The 12,498-nt window shown below is 37.7% G+C and overlaps 1 protein-coding gene across 3 annotated transcripts in view; it reads right to left on the reverse strand.

The window, feature by feature from the left end:
* Positions 1-303: 303 nt before the first annotated feature.
* The window catches only part of FAAP20 (FA core complex associated protein 20), a 104,907-nt gene continuing 92,712 nt past the window's right edge, over positions 304-12,498 (reverse strand). For all 3 annotated transcript variants that reach the window (XM_072427162.1, XM_072427161.1, XM_072427160.1), the window contains 2 exons: positions 2,823-3,628; positions 304-1,063 (listed from right to left, as the gene is read on the reverse strand). In XM_072427162.1, coding sequence (XP_072283263.1) covers positions 991-1,063; positions 2,823-3,628 — 879 coding nt within the window. In that variant the 3' untranslated portion in view covers positions 304-990. The remainder of the gene's footprint in view (positions 1,064-2,822; positions 3,629-12,498) is intronic.

Here is a 12,498-nt window from a genome sequence, read left to right on the forward strand (position 1 = left end):
ATACAATTTAGGGCATGCTTCAATGTCTCTAGCAAACCGTATTTGTTGGCATGGGCAAAGACACTCATATTGGATTATTAAAAAAAGACAATTATTACATTAAATTATTATAAGACTTTCAACACTTTGTTTCTACCTTTTACTAACCACCAAACCTTTCCCATCACCTCAAATTTGCTGTGCAACACAAATATTTATTCAGTAGACTCTGTGTACAAGTCCAATAATGGACTACATGTAAACTTTTAGAACAAAGTCTGAACCAAATGGACACCAACTAAAAAGGACAACCCAACACAGAAACAAGGTCAATACTGGTAACTTTCATTAGAAGAGGAATCAAAAACAAGGTAATACTAGACACAATTCTAATTTCACCATTCATAAGCATCTTAATACTCCTGACCTGGAGGTCACTGCCTGGATAGTGATGCAAAGTCCGGTCCATCAGAGTAGAAATGCAATAACTGCAAACTGACAGACCAGCTCTCCCAGTTATATAAATAACTCTTGATGGTTTACACAGCTGGGCCGATTAAAACATTATTCCTGCCCTGGACAATAGCAAAAAAACTGAGGCCTTCTGTTAGTAGAAGGGGTTATCCTTGGCTGACATACTCCAATTTAATTGTGTCCAATCATCTTGTAGCCAAAAAAAGAAGTAAAAAATGTACCAACTAAACTACATGTTTATAACAGAAATAAAAGCTGTGGTGTATGAGGGGGATAACAGGTGCCAGAGTAGTTCAAGTATACCTATTTTTTTAATGTTTTCAAATGACTGAAGATTTTAATTAGTGACATAATATTATCACTGTATGTTTTTAGTGAAAGGGTACAATTTCATTTCTAAGACATTAAATTTTTGTACATTGCAATTTGGAATATTTATGTTTGGCTGTTTGCCTACCATTGAACAAATAGTCTTTTTAATCTATGCATAAAACACCCCAAGGCATTTGTCTTTTCAATTAAACTTTATGCTGACAATTACCACACAACATCAACCGTCGTCTCTGACAAGCACTGAGCCAAGTGACTGTCCATGTCAAGCTGTGAAAACCTGTTAAAATGAGAAAAAATGTTTTAGTTCTGAATACTTTTTACAATATAGTACTTTATATTTAGTTGGCACATTCATTTAGAAAAAAAAACATATTATTTATACACACACACACATTATATATATATATATATATATATATATATATATATATATATATACACATACATACATAGGTTGTATCTGCTTTCTCAAGCCAACTAATGGCAACACACAGATGCTTCCTGGTACACTGGTTTTACCTTAAATGATGAACACTCTATCTCTTCTCATGCCTAGCCTTGTAACCATAAGTACTAATAATATGATAAAAGTCTCTATTTGGGGATTTTTTAAAATAACTTAAAACAGAAGTCACTGTGTTATTTATTGGTCATTTGCAATATATTGAATATAAGAAATGATGCTGCTTGCCTGTCCCATGAATAATACAGGAGGTGTATAAGTGATGTACAAAGTCAAATTGCTAACCAAAGAAAGGAAAGGCTTTTATTGGCTATGCAGTGTGGCAGATGCAGGTAAATTACCATATGCTGTACAGAATTACAAGTCTTTGGCACATATAATGCTGGTGTGTCAGGCGGGCATTATTGAACCAGGGCACAGCTGCTTATCTTTTTTTTTGTTGTACATATAAACAAGGTAATAGGACGCATAAGCCATCAAGGATGTATCCATCTGATTGTACTCTGCCATTAAAGCGATGAATAAGGGAGTGCAGGGAAGTGGGTTGGGGTGGGTTTCAGTTAGTACTGTATGGGCAAGCCAAAAACAATTCTTTAAAGTCCAACTTCAAATAGTAGTGTGGTACACTTTTAAAATGTTAACAATTAGTTTTTTTCTGCCAGTAGCTTGGCTGGTGATGCAAACTAACTGGCTTGTCTAAAAAGTCTTTAAAACAAAAAGTGGGGTAGCATTAAATAGGAAGAGACAAGGGAAGAAGACACAGACATGTTTAGACCTGAGTTTCCCAGCCAGGGTTCCTCCAGAGGTTGCTAGGGGTTCCCTGAGCAATAGGCACCTCTCCGGTCGGTTTATCCAATACCAAAAATCATTTTGATTATCTGTAAGCGTGATATTTTTCCCATTGGCCAGCAATGTAAGAAGCATTCTTCCTACTGACCACCATACTAATGTACTGGGAGTTGTGTTATTTTTGTGTATTTGTTATTTATATAATGTACTGGGAGTTGTGTATTTATAGCCGGGGTGAAGACCTGGAAGTTATTTCCAGGGTTCCTCCATGTTAAAAAGGTTGAGAAGCAAAGAAAGTCTGAGGATGACCAATTATGCCTGTGTCTCCTGACCGAAGTACAAATGGAAGAAAGTAAGAAAGAATACATTGTGTAAATGCTTTACCTAAGACAATAGTTTTTGTATTAGATAGATCCACCATTTTTACCTGTGCCTACTGCTCTACTTAGTTTTTCTGCACATGTTTACATCATTGAATCAGTAAAACTATTTACCACCGTTTACCTGTTTACACTTTGCTACACATTTGCGATATAACCCTCGGAAAGTATAATTAGCTAAAGAGAGTTGGAACCTGTGTTATTGTATCTCAATAAGGAAAATAACTCCTTCTTCCTTGCTGCCTACATCAGCTTTGTTTCACATATCCCAGTGAATCATTCATTAAAGAGAAGGGAGTTACCACACCTATTTACGTCTGATAATTGGCCAAACATTTCATCTGGTTTCCACACCTTGGTCCAGTTGTTAGTCTCCCCCCACCAAGGTTAGGGAATATACTTACTGTTTGGGGAACTGCACCAGGCAAATGGGACAATTCTGCAATGATCCTGCAGCCTCTGTTGCTTTTTCTGCACTTTCTTGCATCACATGGCGTGTGTCCCCACCTGCCGAAACAGGTTCTTCTTCATTGTGCATCACAATATCATTACACTCAGACGTTTCTGAAGCTGGAAGTTCTGCCTGTTTGGAAGCCTCTTTAGTTTGGTTATTTTTTGCCGAAGTTACAGACGGCCACAAAGTAAGAGTCTGTTTTGGCATTAACTGAGGTTCTCTTGCATTCTTTGCAGAACCTTTTTGTAATACATTATGTCCTTTAAAAGCTTTTTTAGATCTTTTTTGAGAGGTTTGTGGGTCTTTTATGCTTTCTTCCAAGCCTTTTTGCAGTACCTTGAGGTTTTTTATAGAACTTTTCTGTAAGCCAGTTGGTGCTTTACCACTCTCTTTGGAACTCTTCTGGAAAATCATTGGCGTTTTGAGATTCATTGTGGCTCCTCTTTCCAATACTTTCTGATGCTGTGGTAAATTTTTATTACCAACCTGGTCATAATCTTTAGAACCTGGTACAATCAAGTTGATTTCCAAAGGGTTACCAACATTAGGAGGCGGAGGACTTTGATTTCCCGGCTTGGATACTGGAGGTTCTGCAACATGTTCATTATTCTGAGCAGTTTCATTCTTAAGATCAGTTGTGCACGACTGTAATGTAACAGTGGGAGGAAGAGCAGTAGGGAATGAAAACCATTCAAAGCTTTGATGTCCAACTTCAAAAACTTCTTTTACAGTTGTCTTCTCACCTTTTCCAGCAAACTACAAAAAAAAATGCTTATAAATAAGGTGACAGGTTTATCAAACACATGACATGTTTTAAATAAGGTGTGTAATGCTAACATAATGTGGAGAAATTCAGTTGAAAATTTTATATTAGGAATCTGATGGGTATGAATAGATGCCGGGGTAACCTGAACCATCCTCCGACATCTATTTGCAACTCCACTGTCCTCTAGGGCTGGTTAACATGTAAAATATCCTATAACTAAGTGTCATTGCTAGTTTGTGGCTGGTCTAGTCAGTTCTCTTTATCGGCTTCTGAGTTCATCTCTAAAGTAATCGCTGTTGTGTCATCAGTGGTTATGCTTTCTGTAAGTGGTGTTATACAATCAAGTGTGGTCAAGAAGACAAAAAGCGGATGATAAAATGACCACAAAATGTCCCTTTTTCTTACTGAAACAATATGAAAATATGTATATATATTTGACCACCACCACCACCTTTCCCTATTCTAGCCATATTCTACTTTATACCTCAAATGGCTAAAGCTAGGTACACACTTCCAATAATTATTGTTAGAAAACGAATGATTACGACCGATCAACGATTATGCATGATTATATTTGAATGATCGTATTGTGCACAATTCTGTACATGTTGTAACAATACGTCCACCAATAGTGTACACACACTAGATACAATCGTTTGAATGATGCAGGGAGTGACATGTAAAGGAGAAAGTGTATTGCAGAAACATGCAATACGTTTGTTCTTTTCCAACGATAATTATTGGAAGTGTGTACGCAGCTTTACTGTCTCACCCAGAAAAATAAATGATTAATGTAAAAAAAAAAAAAAAAAAAAAAAAAAAAAAAAAAAGAAGGCGCCTATTTAAAGAGCATATCTTTCCTTACTTTTCTATCACCTGCAAAATTCTCATGGAAGCTTTTCCGGGAGCTAATATGCACAGTACATAGGTATGGTCTTAGTTTATAGCAGGGCTTCTTAACCGGGGCTATCCATATCCCTTGGGGGTATGGGAACCAAATCCTGGGGGTATGGGACTTGATCTCTGGGCACTGGTATTTATTTTATTTAATGTATTAATTTATACCTAGGTATATTATTAAATCTGAAATCAAGGTGGAAAAATTGACTTGATGTGTCAGATGACATGCGAGTAGCTTTGTATGTAACTGTACTCCGATTCCATGCTTTGATTGCACAAAAACAACAGCAAATATCTCACTAGTTTAGTGAGAGTCTGTGTTATGTGGTCGAGAGATTGAAAAAACTTGCACATTTAGGTTTGTTTTCTTCTTTTGTGTAATACTCAACTGTAAGAAGTAAAATTATTGGTTTATAATCTGAAATAGGTGAATCAGTTATATTGTAAAATAGTTGTAGCTCTTTGTATATTTGTCATTTTGCATCTTTTAATTTTGCTTTTTGTAAATAAATATGATAAAAATATTAGTGCTTATGATTTTATTTATTGTTCTCTTCCTAGCTATCCATATCTAAAGTCCAGTAAATTCAAGCTGTTGACATACTTGGAAGTCATACTGGCAACTAATATAAGGAATGGTGATGGTTTTTTCGACAATTAGGTAAAGGGGGTATGGGACCATATCGGACAATCCATTGGGGGTCTGGAGTCATCAAAAGGTTAGGAACCCCTGGTTTATAGCAATGCTGTGACTTAGATTGACACCAGCACACTGCAGCACCAGAGACAAGTCCCCTTCCCAGTGTTTGCTGTGCTCGTGTCACACCACAGTGCATTATGAATAAAATTTACACATCAATCCTTTTCTCCCCCATATATACTCTCTCTATATCTCCTGCTCAACAAACACCCCCCATTTGGGTAAATAAAAAACATGCAGCTGTGAAAATGTTTTCTTACATAGTTACATAGTAGGGTCAGGTTGAAAATACACATAAGTCAATCAAGTTCAACCACTAGGGTTTACTTTTGAGTTGCTCTCTGGACCATAAATATACAAACAGAAATTTCACTTAATTGAAATTGTGCGGGGGAAAAAATTTCTGCCCATTTTCTGTTGGAAAGTTTTTTTAACTTCTTTATGTTTTGTAAAATACTGTTGTCAGGACAGGAAGTAAGGGGAAATCCCTTTAACTGAACCCTGGACGGAAGTAAAAACCTGACTGACAAACACTTTCACGTCATCCAAAACAAAGAAAAAAAGATTTTTTAGCATGGTCCTAAAATTCTTTTCTGACTGCCCACTGATGGAGACAGAAATGGAATGCATTCATGTTCATTTGCCACCGTTTGGAGAAATTGACAATGGTAGCCAAAAAACTTATGGGCCAGCTTATTATAATCCATCTTAATACCAGAATGCATCTGTTTGTTAGCAAGTATTACCAAGAATATGACCAGAAACACTTGTGTCCCTCAACTGACTCTAAAAAGTCTAAAACATCCATGTTCATACTTCCTTAGAGAACACAATAATCCAATACCTTCAGGATGTCCAAAGAGGTCAACTAAACTAGGGTGGGTACAGCAATATTAGGCACCAGTTCATGTTTTTGCCTGCAGGACAATTATACACATCTGCCTAGAAAAAGGATCAATGCTACAGCACTAGCAACCCGGGTCAGTCTTTAACCTGTAAGACGAGGAGATGATACAGAGCAGGGAAGGGCACAATGGCCTTGGATAAGGGGAGAGAACTCCATGATTTTTCTTTTTGGTTCAATGAGTACTGCAAACCCACAACAAGGCCATAAAACTATGATAAACCTGGACTTCAAAGGAGGATAGAAAAACAGCGCAAGGGATCCACCAAAGGACATCATTAGGTGGGAAAAACACAACAAAACCTCCAAATGATCCTATATATTCAAAGAGTACAAAGAACATGATTATCCACTGACAGGGTCCAGTCCAGGCACCCATAACAGAACCCTGAATTAACGCCAACATGCACTAAAAACCTGTAATGGAGGCTACCAACCAAATCTAGTATCTTAGGCCAAGACCAAAGCAGCAAGAGTCGAGAAGCTCTTGGAACCTTACACGGGTCAGAAGAAATACCTGAAGCAAAGACCTAAAAATCTGCTTGTGGTAAAAAAAAAAATCTTCTTTGGGGTCTGAAAAAAAGCCAAACAGGGGACACAAGGGGCTAAAACCTTAATGCAGGGGTGTCAAACTCTGGCCCCCAACGTCCTTTTTTTTGGCCCCCAAAGGAATTCTAAATATGAACTGCAGCTGGCCCGGAGTGAGATGGTGGGTAAGAAAAGAAATGGTCTTTGCTGGCTTAATCATTGCTCAATCACCTGAAAGTTGTTGTTTCACAAATTACAAAGGATATACTTCAGAAATTATGAAAGACTGTAAATCCTAAAAAGCTTTAAAGTCCTTAAAATTTAGGGGTAAAGTAAGAAGGAGGCTTTTTTAGGCACGCAAAGAATTGTTGTAAATAAAATCAATGTAATTTTTATTTGAATACAAAATCAATAAAAATGAAAACAATAATCAATATTCATACAATAAGGTTTACTTTTCCACTCTAATTTTTGGTAGAGGAAGTTAAAAAATTGCATATATTTCAAGCATAGCAGGACGGGGCCTAATCCCAATGCGTTTAGCCCAGAAGGGCTTCCTCAGGGGATTTATAGACTTCTTGTCTATATTGATTATTGATTATTGTTTTATTTTTTAATGATTTTAGTATGAGTATAATAAAGTTTGAAACACAAAATCATGTCAAAATACTAAAATTAAATAAATTAAAAAAATAAATGTAATAATAAAAATTAAACTTTGCATGATTTTGTGTTTCAAACTTTATTATACTCATACTATTAAATAAACTGTAAAATAAATTTTCATGAAAGACAATGTACCGCTTTTAGACATAGAAATCCAGTGCATTGCATTCAATACTGTTATTTTGTATTGAATTCAATACAAAATTTAAAATTCCCGCCACGCCCCTAGTGATGACTGCACCCACCAACGTCACTGGGAACTCCTGGAAAATGTCAGCGCACTCGCCGGGGGGCATATCGAGGAAGAGGGCGCAGCCAGAGGATGGCAGGACACTGGAGGATGCCGGAGGGACCAGGTAAGTGTTTATTTTTTACTTTTTTAACTACCCCGATCTCTTAAAATGACCTGAGAGGTGCAAACTACTCATACCTCTAGGAACCCCTAGCAACCGCTGGAGGAACCCTAGGTTTTCATGGAACCCTGGTTGATAAACACTGAGGCACACTGGTAGGAACAGAGGTTATACTGGACTGACCTACACGTTTTTTGCATGCCATACTTCAAAAAGTATCAGATTCCTGTGTGTCTCAAAGGACAAAATAAAAAGTTTTGGCTCAACATACACCTATTTTGTTTTATGGAGCCTAGAAATTCATTAACTTCTGGAGCAAGCTGTGCTTTGATATGCAAAAAGAAACAACTGCAGAGTTTGTCTTGATCATTAAAGAGTTACAAGAGGCTGCAGATCAGCTCAGCTCTCAAGATCACCAACAAACCTCAGCCATGTTTAGCAAAAAGATTCCTTCTACAAGTCATACAAACCAACCCCTCTCCCCCATTGAGCCTCCATCCTGCACACAAGCGAGCAGGGAAGCCCCGTTTGTATCCAAGAGTCGTCACTATGACGGATGTCTTTAACTCGGGGACTACCTGTATAATAAAATACACACAACTTTCCCTTGATAAGGTCTTGCAAAGATCCACACTTACAAAAATTCCAAAAGTAAACCAAAAATTAATTGTTTTTGTTTGTCAAGAAGACGTTATAGTTATAGTATCATCAAAACCCAGTGAGATTTGTGGAGATCAACAAATGCCCACTGGTAACCAATTCTCTTTAAAAGTAGCTCCATGTTCCATACTCACTATTGGAGGAAATCAATATTTTGAAATCTTATTAGTTGTAAAGCATTCCGATTTTTACAATGCCCAAGGTGTTGACCTACATGACGACACCAGAACAGTTCATCTGAGTGGAGCAAGGGCTAAACCTTGGTTCGGACCCAAGAACACACAAAGTTTCTAAGTGACTGTACACTGGCAATTGCTTTACGAACATTCTAGTACAACAGATGGTACCTTTCAATGTAGCAAAAGCATTCTGAATTCCACCCAAAAAGAACCGAGCCAATGCTTTTTAAATAAAATCACTGTTGCTATGGTAACCGTGAAAAGCTTAAGAGACATTGCCCTAAACATCATCATAAAATCTAATGAAGAAAAGGGCGCATTTCATTACATAGGGCAAATCTGTGTAGTGCGTGTTTATGCCAATACAGCTGGTGAGCGTTTAGTACCATATAAACTGGGCTTTAACTACAGCATTTTGGTAAAGTCTTTTTATTTGCCATTTTCTGTAGCCAGAACAGAACAAAAAAATTCCAACAGGACTCAGACAGTTTTAGCAATGAAGACTTTTTAAACAGAACTTGACAATCTGTTCAAGAAATAGGCACTATTTTGCAGAAATCATCATCTGCGATGTAAAATACTTAGAGCAAATGCACCTAATACATAAATCCTACAATCTAATGCGATGTCTAATAATCCCTATACTGCCAAGGACATGTAATTATGTGTGTTCCGATTCCTCTGCATGGCAACATTTAAATAGGTGACAACGCACAATCTGCATGTAGTCATCTACTATTACTAGCTGTAACAAACTTCTGGCAAACCGATCTGTGCACACTTTAAATACATGCAGCGATCAGTTAAAACATTGAAACCATCTGCCTAACATTGTGTAGATCCCCTTGTGCTGCAAAACTGAAATAAACAATCGTGGCATGGATTACATAAGACTTCTGTAGGAGCTAGGTGGTATCTGGCACCAAGACCACAGCAGAAGATCTTTTAGGTCATTCTACCTCTGCCTTCTTGCTGTGGCATAGGACCAGATGAGCTTTCCTTCTCCCACACATGCATCGATACCCATTGAGTGCTGAACCGGTTACAGATTCACCAGTTGAGCACTTTTGCTCGGTGTAAACCAATACATACCAGAATCAATCCAAAAGACCTGCCATTTTGGATACGCTTTGACCCCCAAAAGTCAAACGATCGCAATTCAGCCACTGTCAAAGATGCTCAGACACTTCCCAATTGTTCCTGCTTTCAACAACTCTAACTTCTAGATTGTAAGCTCTTCGGGGCAGGGTCCTCTCCTCGTCCTGTGTCACTGTCTGTATCTGTCTGTCATTTGCTACCCCTATTTAATGTACAGCACTGCGTAATATGTTGGCGCCATCTAAATCCAGTTTATTAATAATAAAATTAACTTCAAGAACTGGAAGACTATTCATTTGCTTGCTAATACATCCCACCCCTTGAAAGGTGTAATAGTAACAGGATAATCCCCTCACAAGTTTTGTCTGATGGGTTTATATGATAAAGGGAACTAAAGATCCATTTTTAACATGGACGATTCAGACAGATGGTTACTGAAGTGACAGGCAAAATCTCTTCTGCAATAACTGTTCTTACCTGCCTGATTGCCAAGTAAGCTGCGCCCATCAATCCCAGCTTACCTGGTGTGTTCCAGGAATGAAAGAACTCCCGTGTGCTTGCACTGGCGTTGTATCATCCCTGCACAGTCAATCAAGATAGATAAAGATCGTCTTCAGGAAGAGAAGAAGGTAGATGGTGGTGCCCTCCAGCGGAAAGGGGATAGGCAAATTATTGGGCGTTTTTTTTCCCTTTACTGTATTACTTGCTAAAGAATGTGTAATTTTGTTAAGTCATTAAAGGGGAACTACATAGAAAAATAAATGCATCCATCACTTTCTGGCATTCTGCTCTTCAGCATGCTGGCTTACAATGCAGGACTGCTGATCACTACGCTATAAAATGAGAATAACAATCCTACTAGATTGTAAGCTCTTCGGGGCAGGGTCCTCTCCTTCTGTATCTGTCTGTCATATGCAACCCCTATTTAATGTACAGTGCTGCGTAATATGTTGGAGCTATAGGAAGCTAGTTGGAGCTAGTATGAAGACAGTTCCAAGTATTTGTGAGTGAAGTAAATGTTAAGTCTGACACCAGCCCAAATATTTTTGTATTAGTGAACAAGTGAACATAATTAGGACTTGTGAGGGATGAAATGTGGTCTGGCTACCCAGAAAAAAAGGACCCAGCTCACTAAGAACACGGAAGTATCAACAGAGAATAAATCTTCCAATGTGAATTTGGTATTTTTGAAACTGTCCCAACAAAAAATTCAGACATTAAATACATTACACTCGGAACAGAAAGAACCTAATTATTACTAGATTTTAGGAAATGATTTGTAAACATATTACACCATCGCTAATTATGTCTTATTTACAGAGACAGCCCAAACTTACAACATTATCTCCAATTTCTTTTATATGACCCAATATACAAAGTAAAGCTTTTAATTTTATACATGTTAGAACCAATTCTTTTATTTTTGTGGGCCGACTCAACATCATAGCTTAACCAGGAATGATTTGTAAATGTTGGCAGCTACATTCGTCTCTTTAGTAATACATCAAATCATAAAAGAATACTTTTTTTTTAACTAGGAATAAGAAAGGTATTACAAGTAAACTGACATAGCAAAACAGAGAAGCTTCTTCTGAAAAATTCTAACCAACATGGACAATTTAAAATTTTATCAAAGTTATATTTACATTTAAATCTGTAGTCAATGCATTTTCCATAACTGGCAAAAAAGTAAATTATGCTTTCTTAAAACCATGGATGTTTGTAAACTGTGATTTTTTAGTTAGTAAAAACTAAAATTTTTCTATTTCTTTCAGTCCACCGAGGGCCTCAGTACAAAGAACGCAACTGTGAACACAGAAGGGAGAGATCAGTGTCCTTAGATCTCAAGAAAAGGATTTTATGGTTGAAGCGTACCTAAACTCAGAATTTTCACTTTATAGAAAAGGGTAGACAACCCTTTTATTAAAAGTAAAAATTCTGGTTTTTTTAACCAAGGTGATCAAGAATGAATGGGAGCCCAGAGCCTCCCGGGATACCTACGTCACGCATCCTGGGAAGCTCTTGGATGCTCCTTCTGCGCATGTCCGAGCATCTCGGGCATGAGCAGAAGGAGCCCTTTCATCAAAAGGGAAAAAACTGCGGATCTCACGCATGCACAGAGAGATCAACATATTTTCTTTCCAATCTACATCACCCGATCTTGCGCCTGCGTCGGGTGACATAGGACGAAGAACCAAGAAGAAAAGAGAACAAGATGGCAGCGACTGGCAAGATGGATACCAGGACGAAATGGGACCCGACGCAAAAACCTCCCGACGAATTGACTGCTCTGTGGGATTGAAGGCAAGTGTGTTTTGGGTAGTTTTGGGCTAACTTCCTCTTCAAGTTCTTCCTTAAAAAAAATTCTACATCTGGTAAGTAGACACATGCTAAGGCTTAGAGGTCACTATTGTACGCACTCCATTTAGTATTACAATCAATGTATTCACAAGCCCGAATAAAAAAAAAAAAAAAAAAAAAACTGTGGACCCTTTTATCAAATGGTTTGATGCTCCGCTTTACATGTTTTTATATATTGTTAAAAAAACACTACCTTACCTCCCTGGGCTTTGATGATACTATACACTTCTCCTTGACATTGAAGCATATATATGTGAAGTATCAGCGGCTCATTTTTATGATGGCAGGAAGAAAAAGGTGGATGGGAAGACCCAGGGCTGAAGACACCACCCACAGTAGGAAAACCATTTCTGGAGACAGGTACTCAGTACCAGAAGAGGTAAAAAGACAATACCTTGGATTATTTAGTTATTCATTATTTATGTTAGCAGATATCTGTATTTTTGACTATGCTCTGTTGGCCCCCGGATGATTCACCATCTTCTTTTCTTCCTTGTTGCGATCTTCAGTC

This window comes from Pyxicephalus adspersus, chromosome 11 (assembly GCF_032062135.1).
Source record: "Pyxicephalus adspersus chromosome 11, UCB_Pads_2.0, whole genome shotgun sequence".
Lineage (NCBI taxonomy): Eukaryota > Metazoa > Chordata > Amphibia > Anura > Pyxicephalidae > Pyxicephalus > Pyxicephalus adspersus.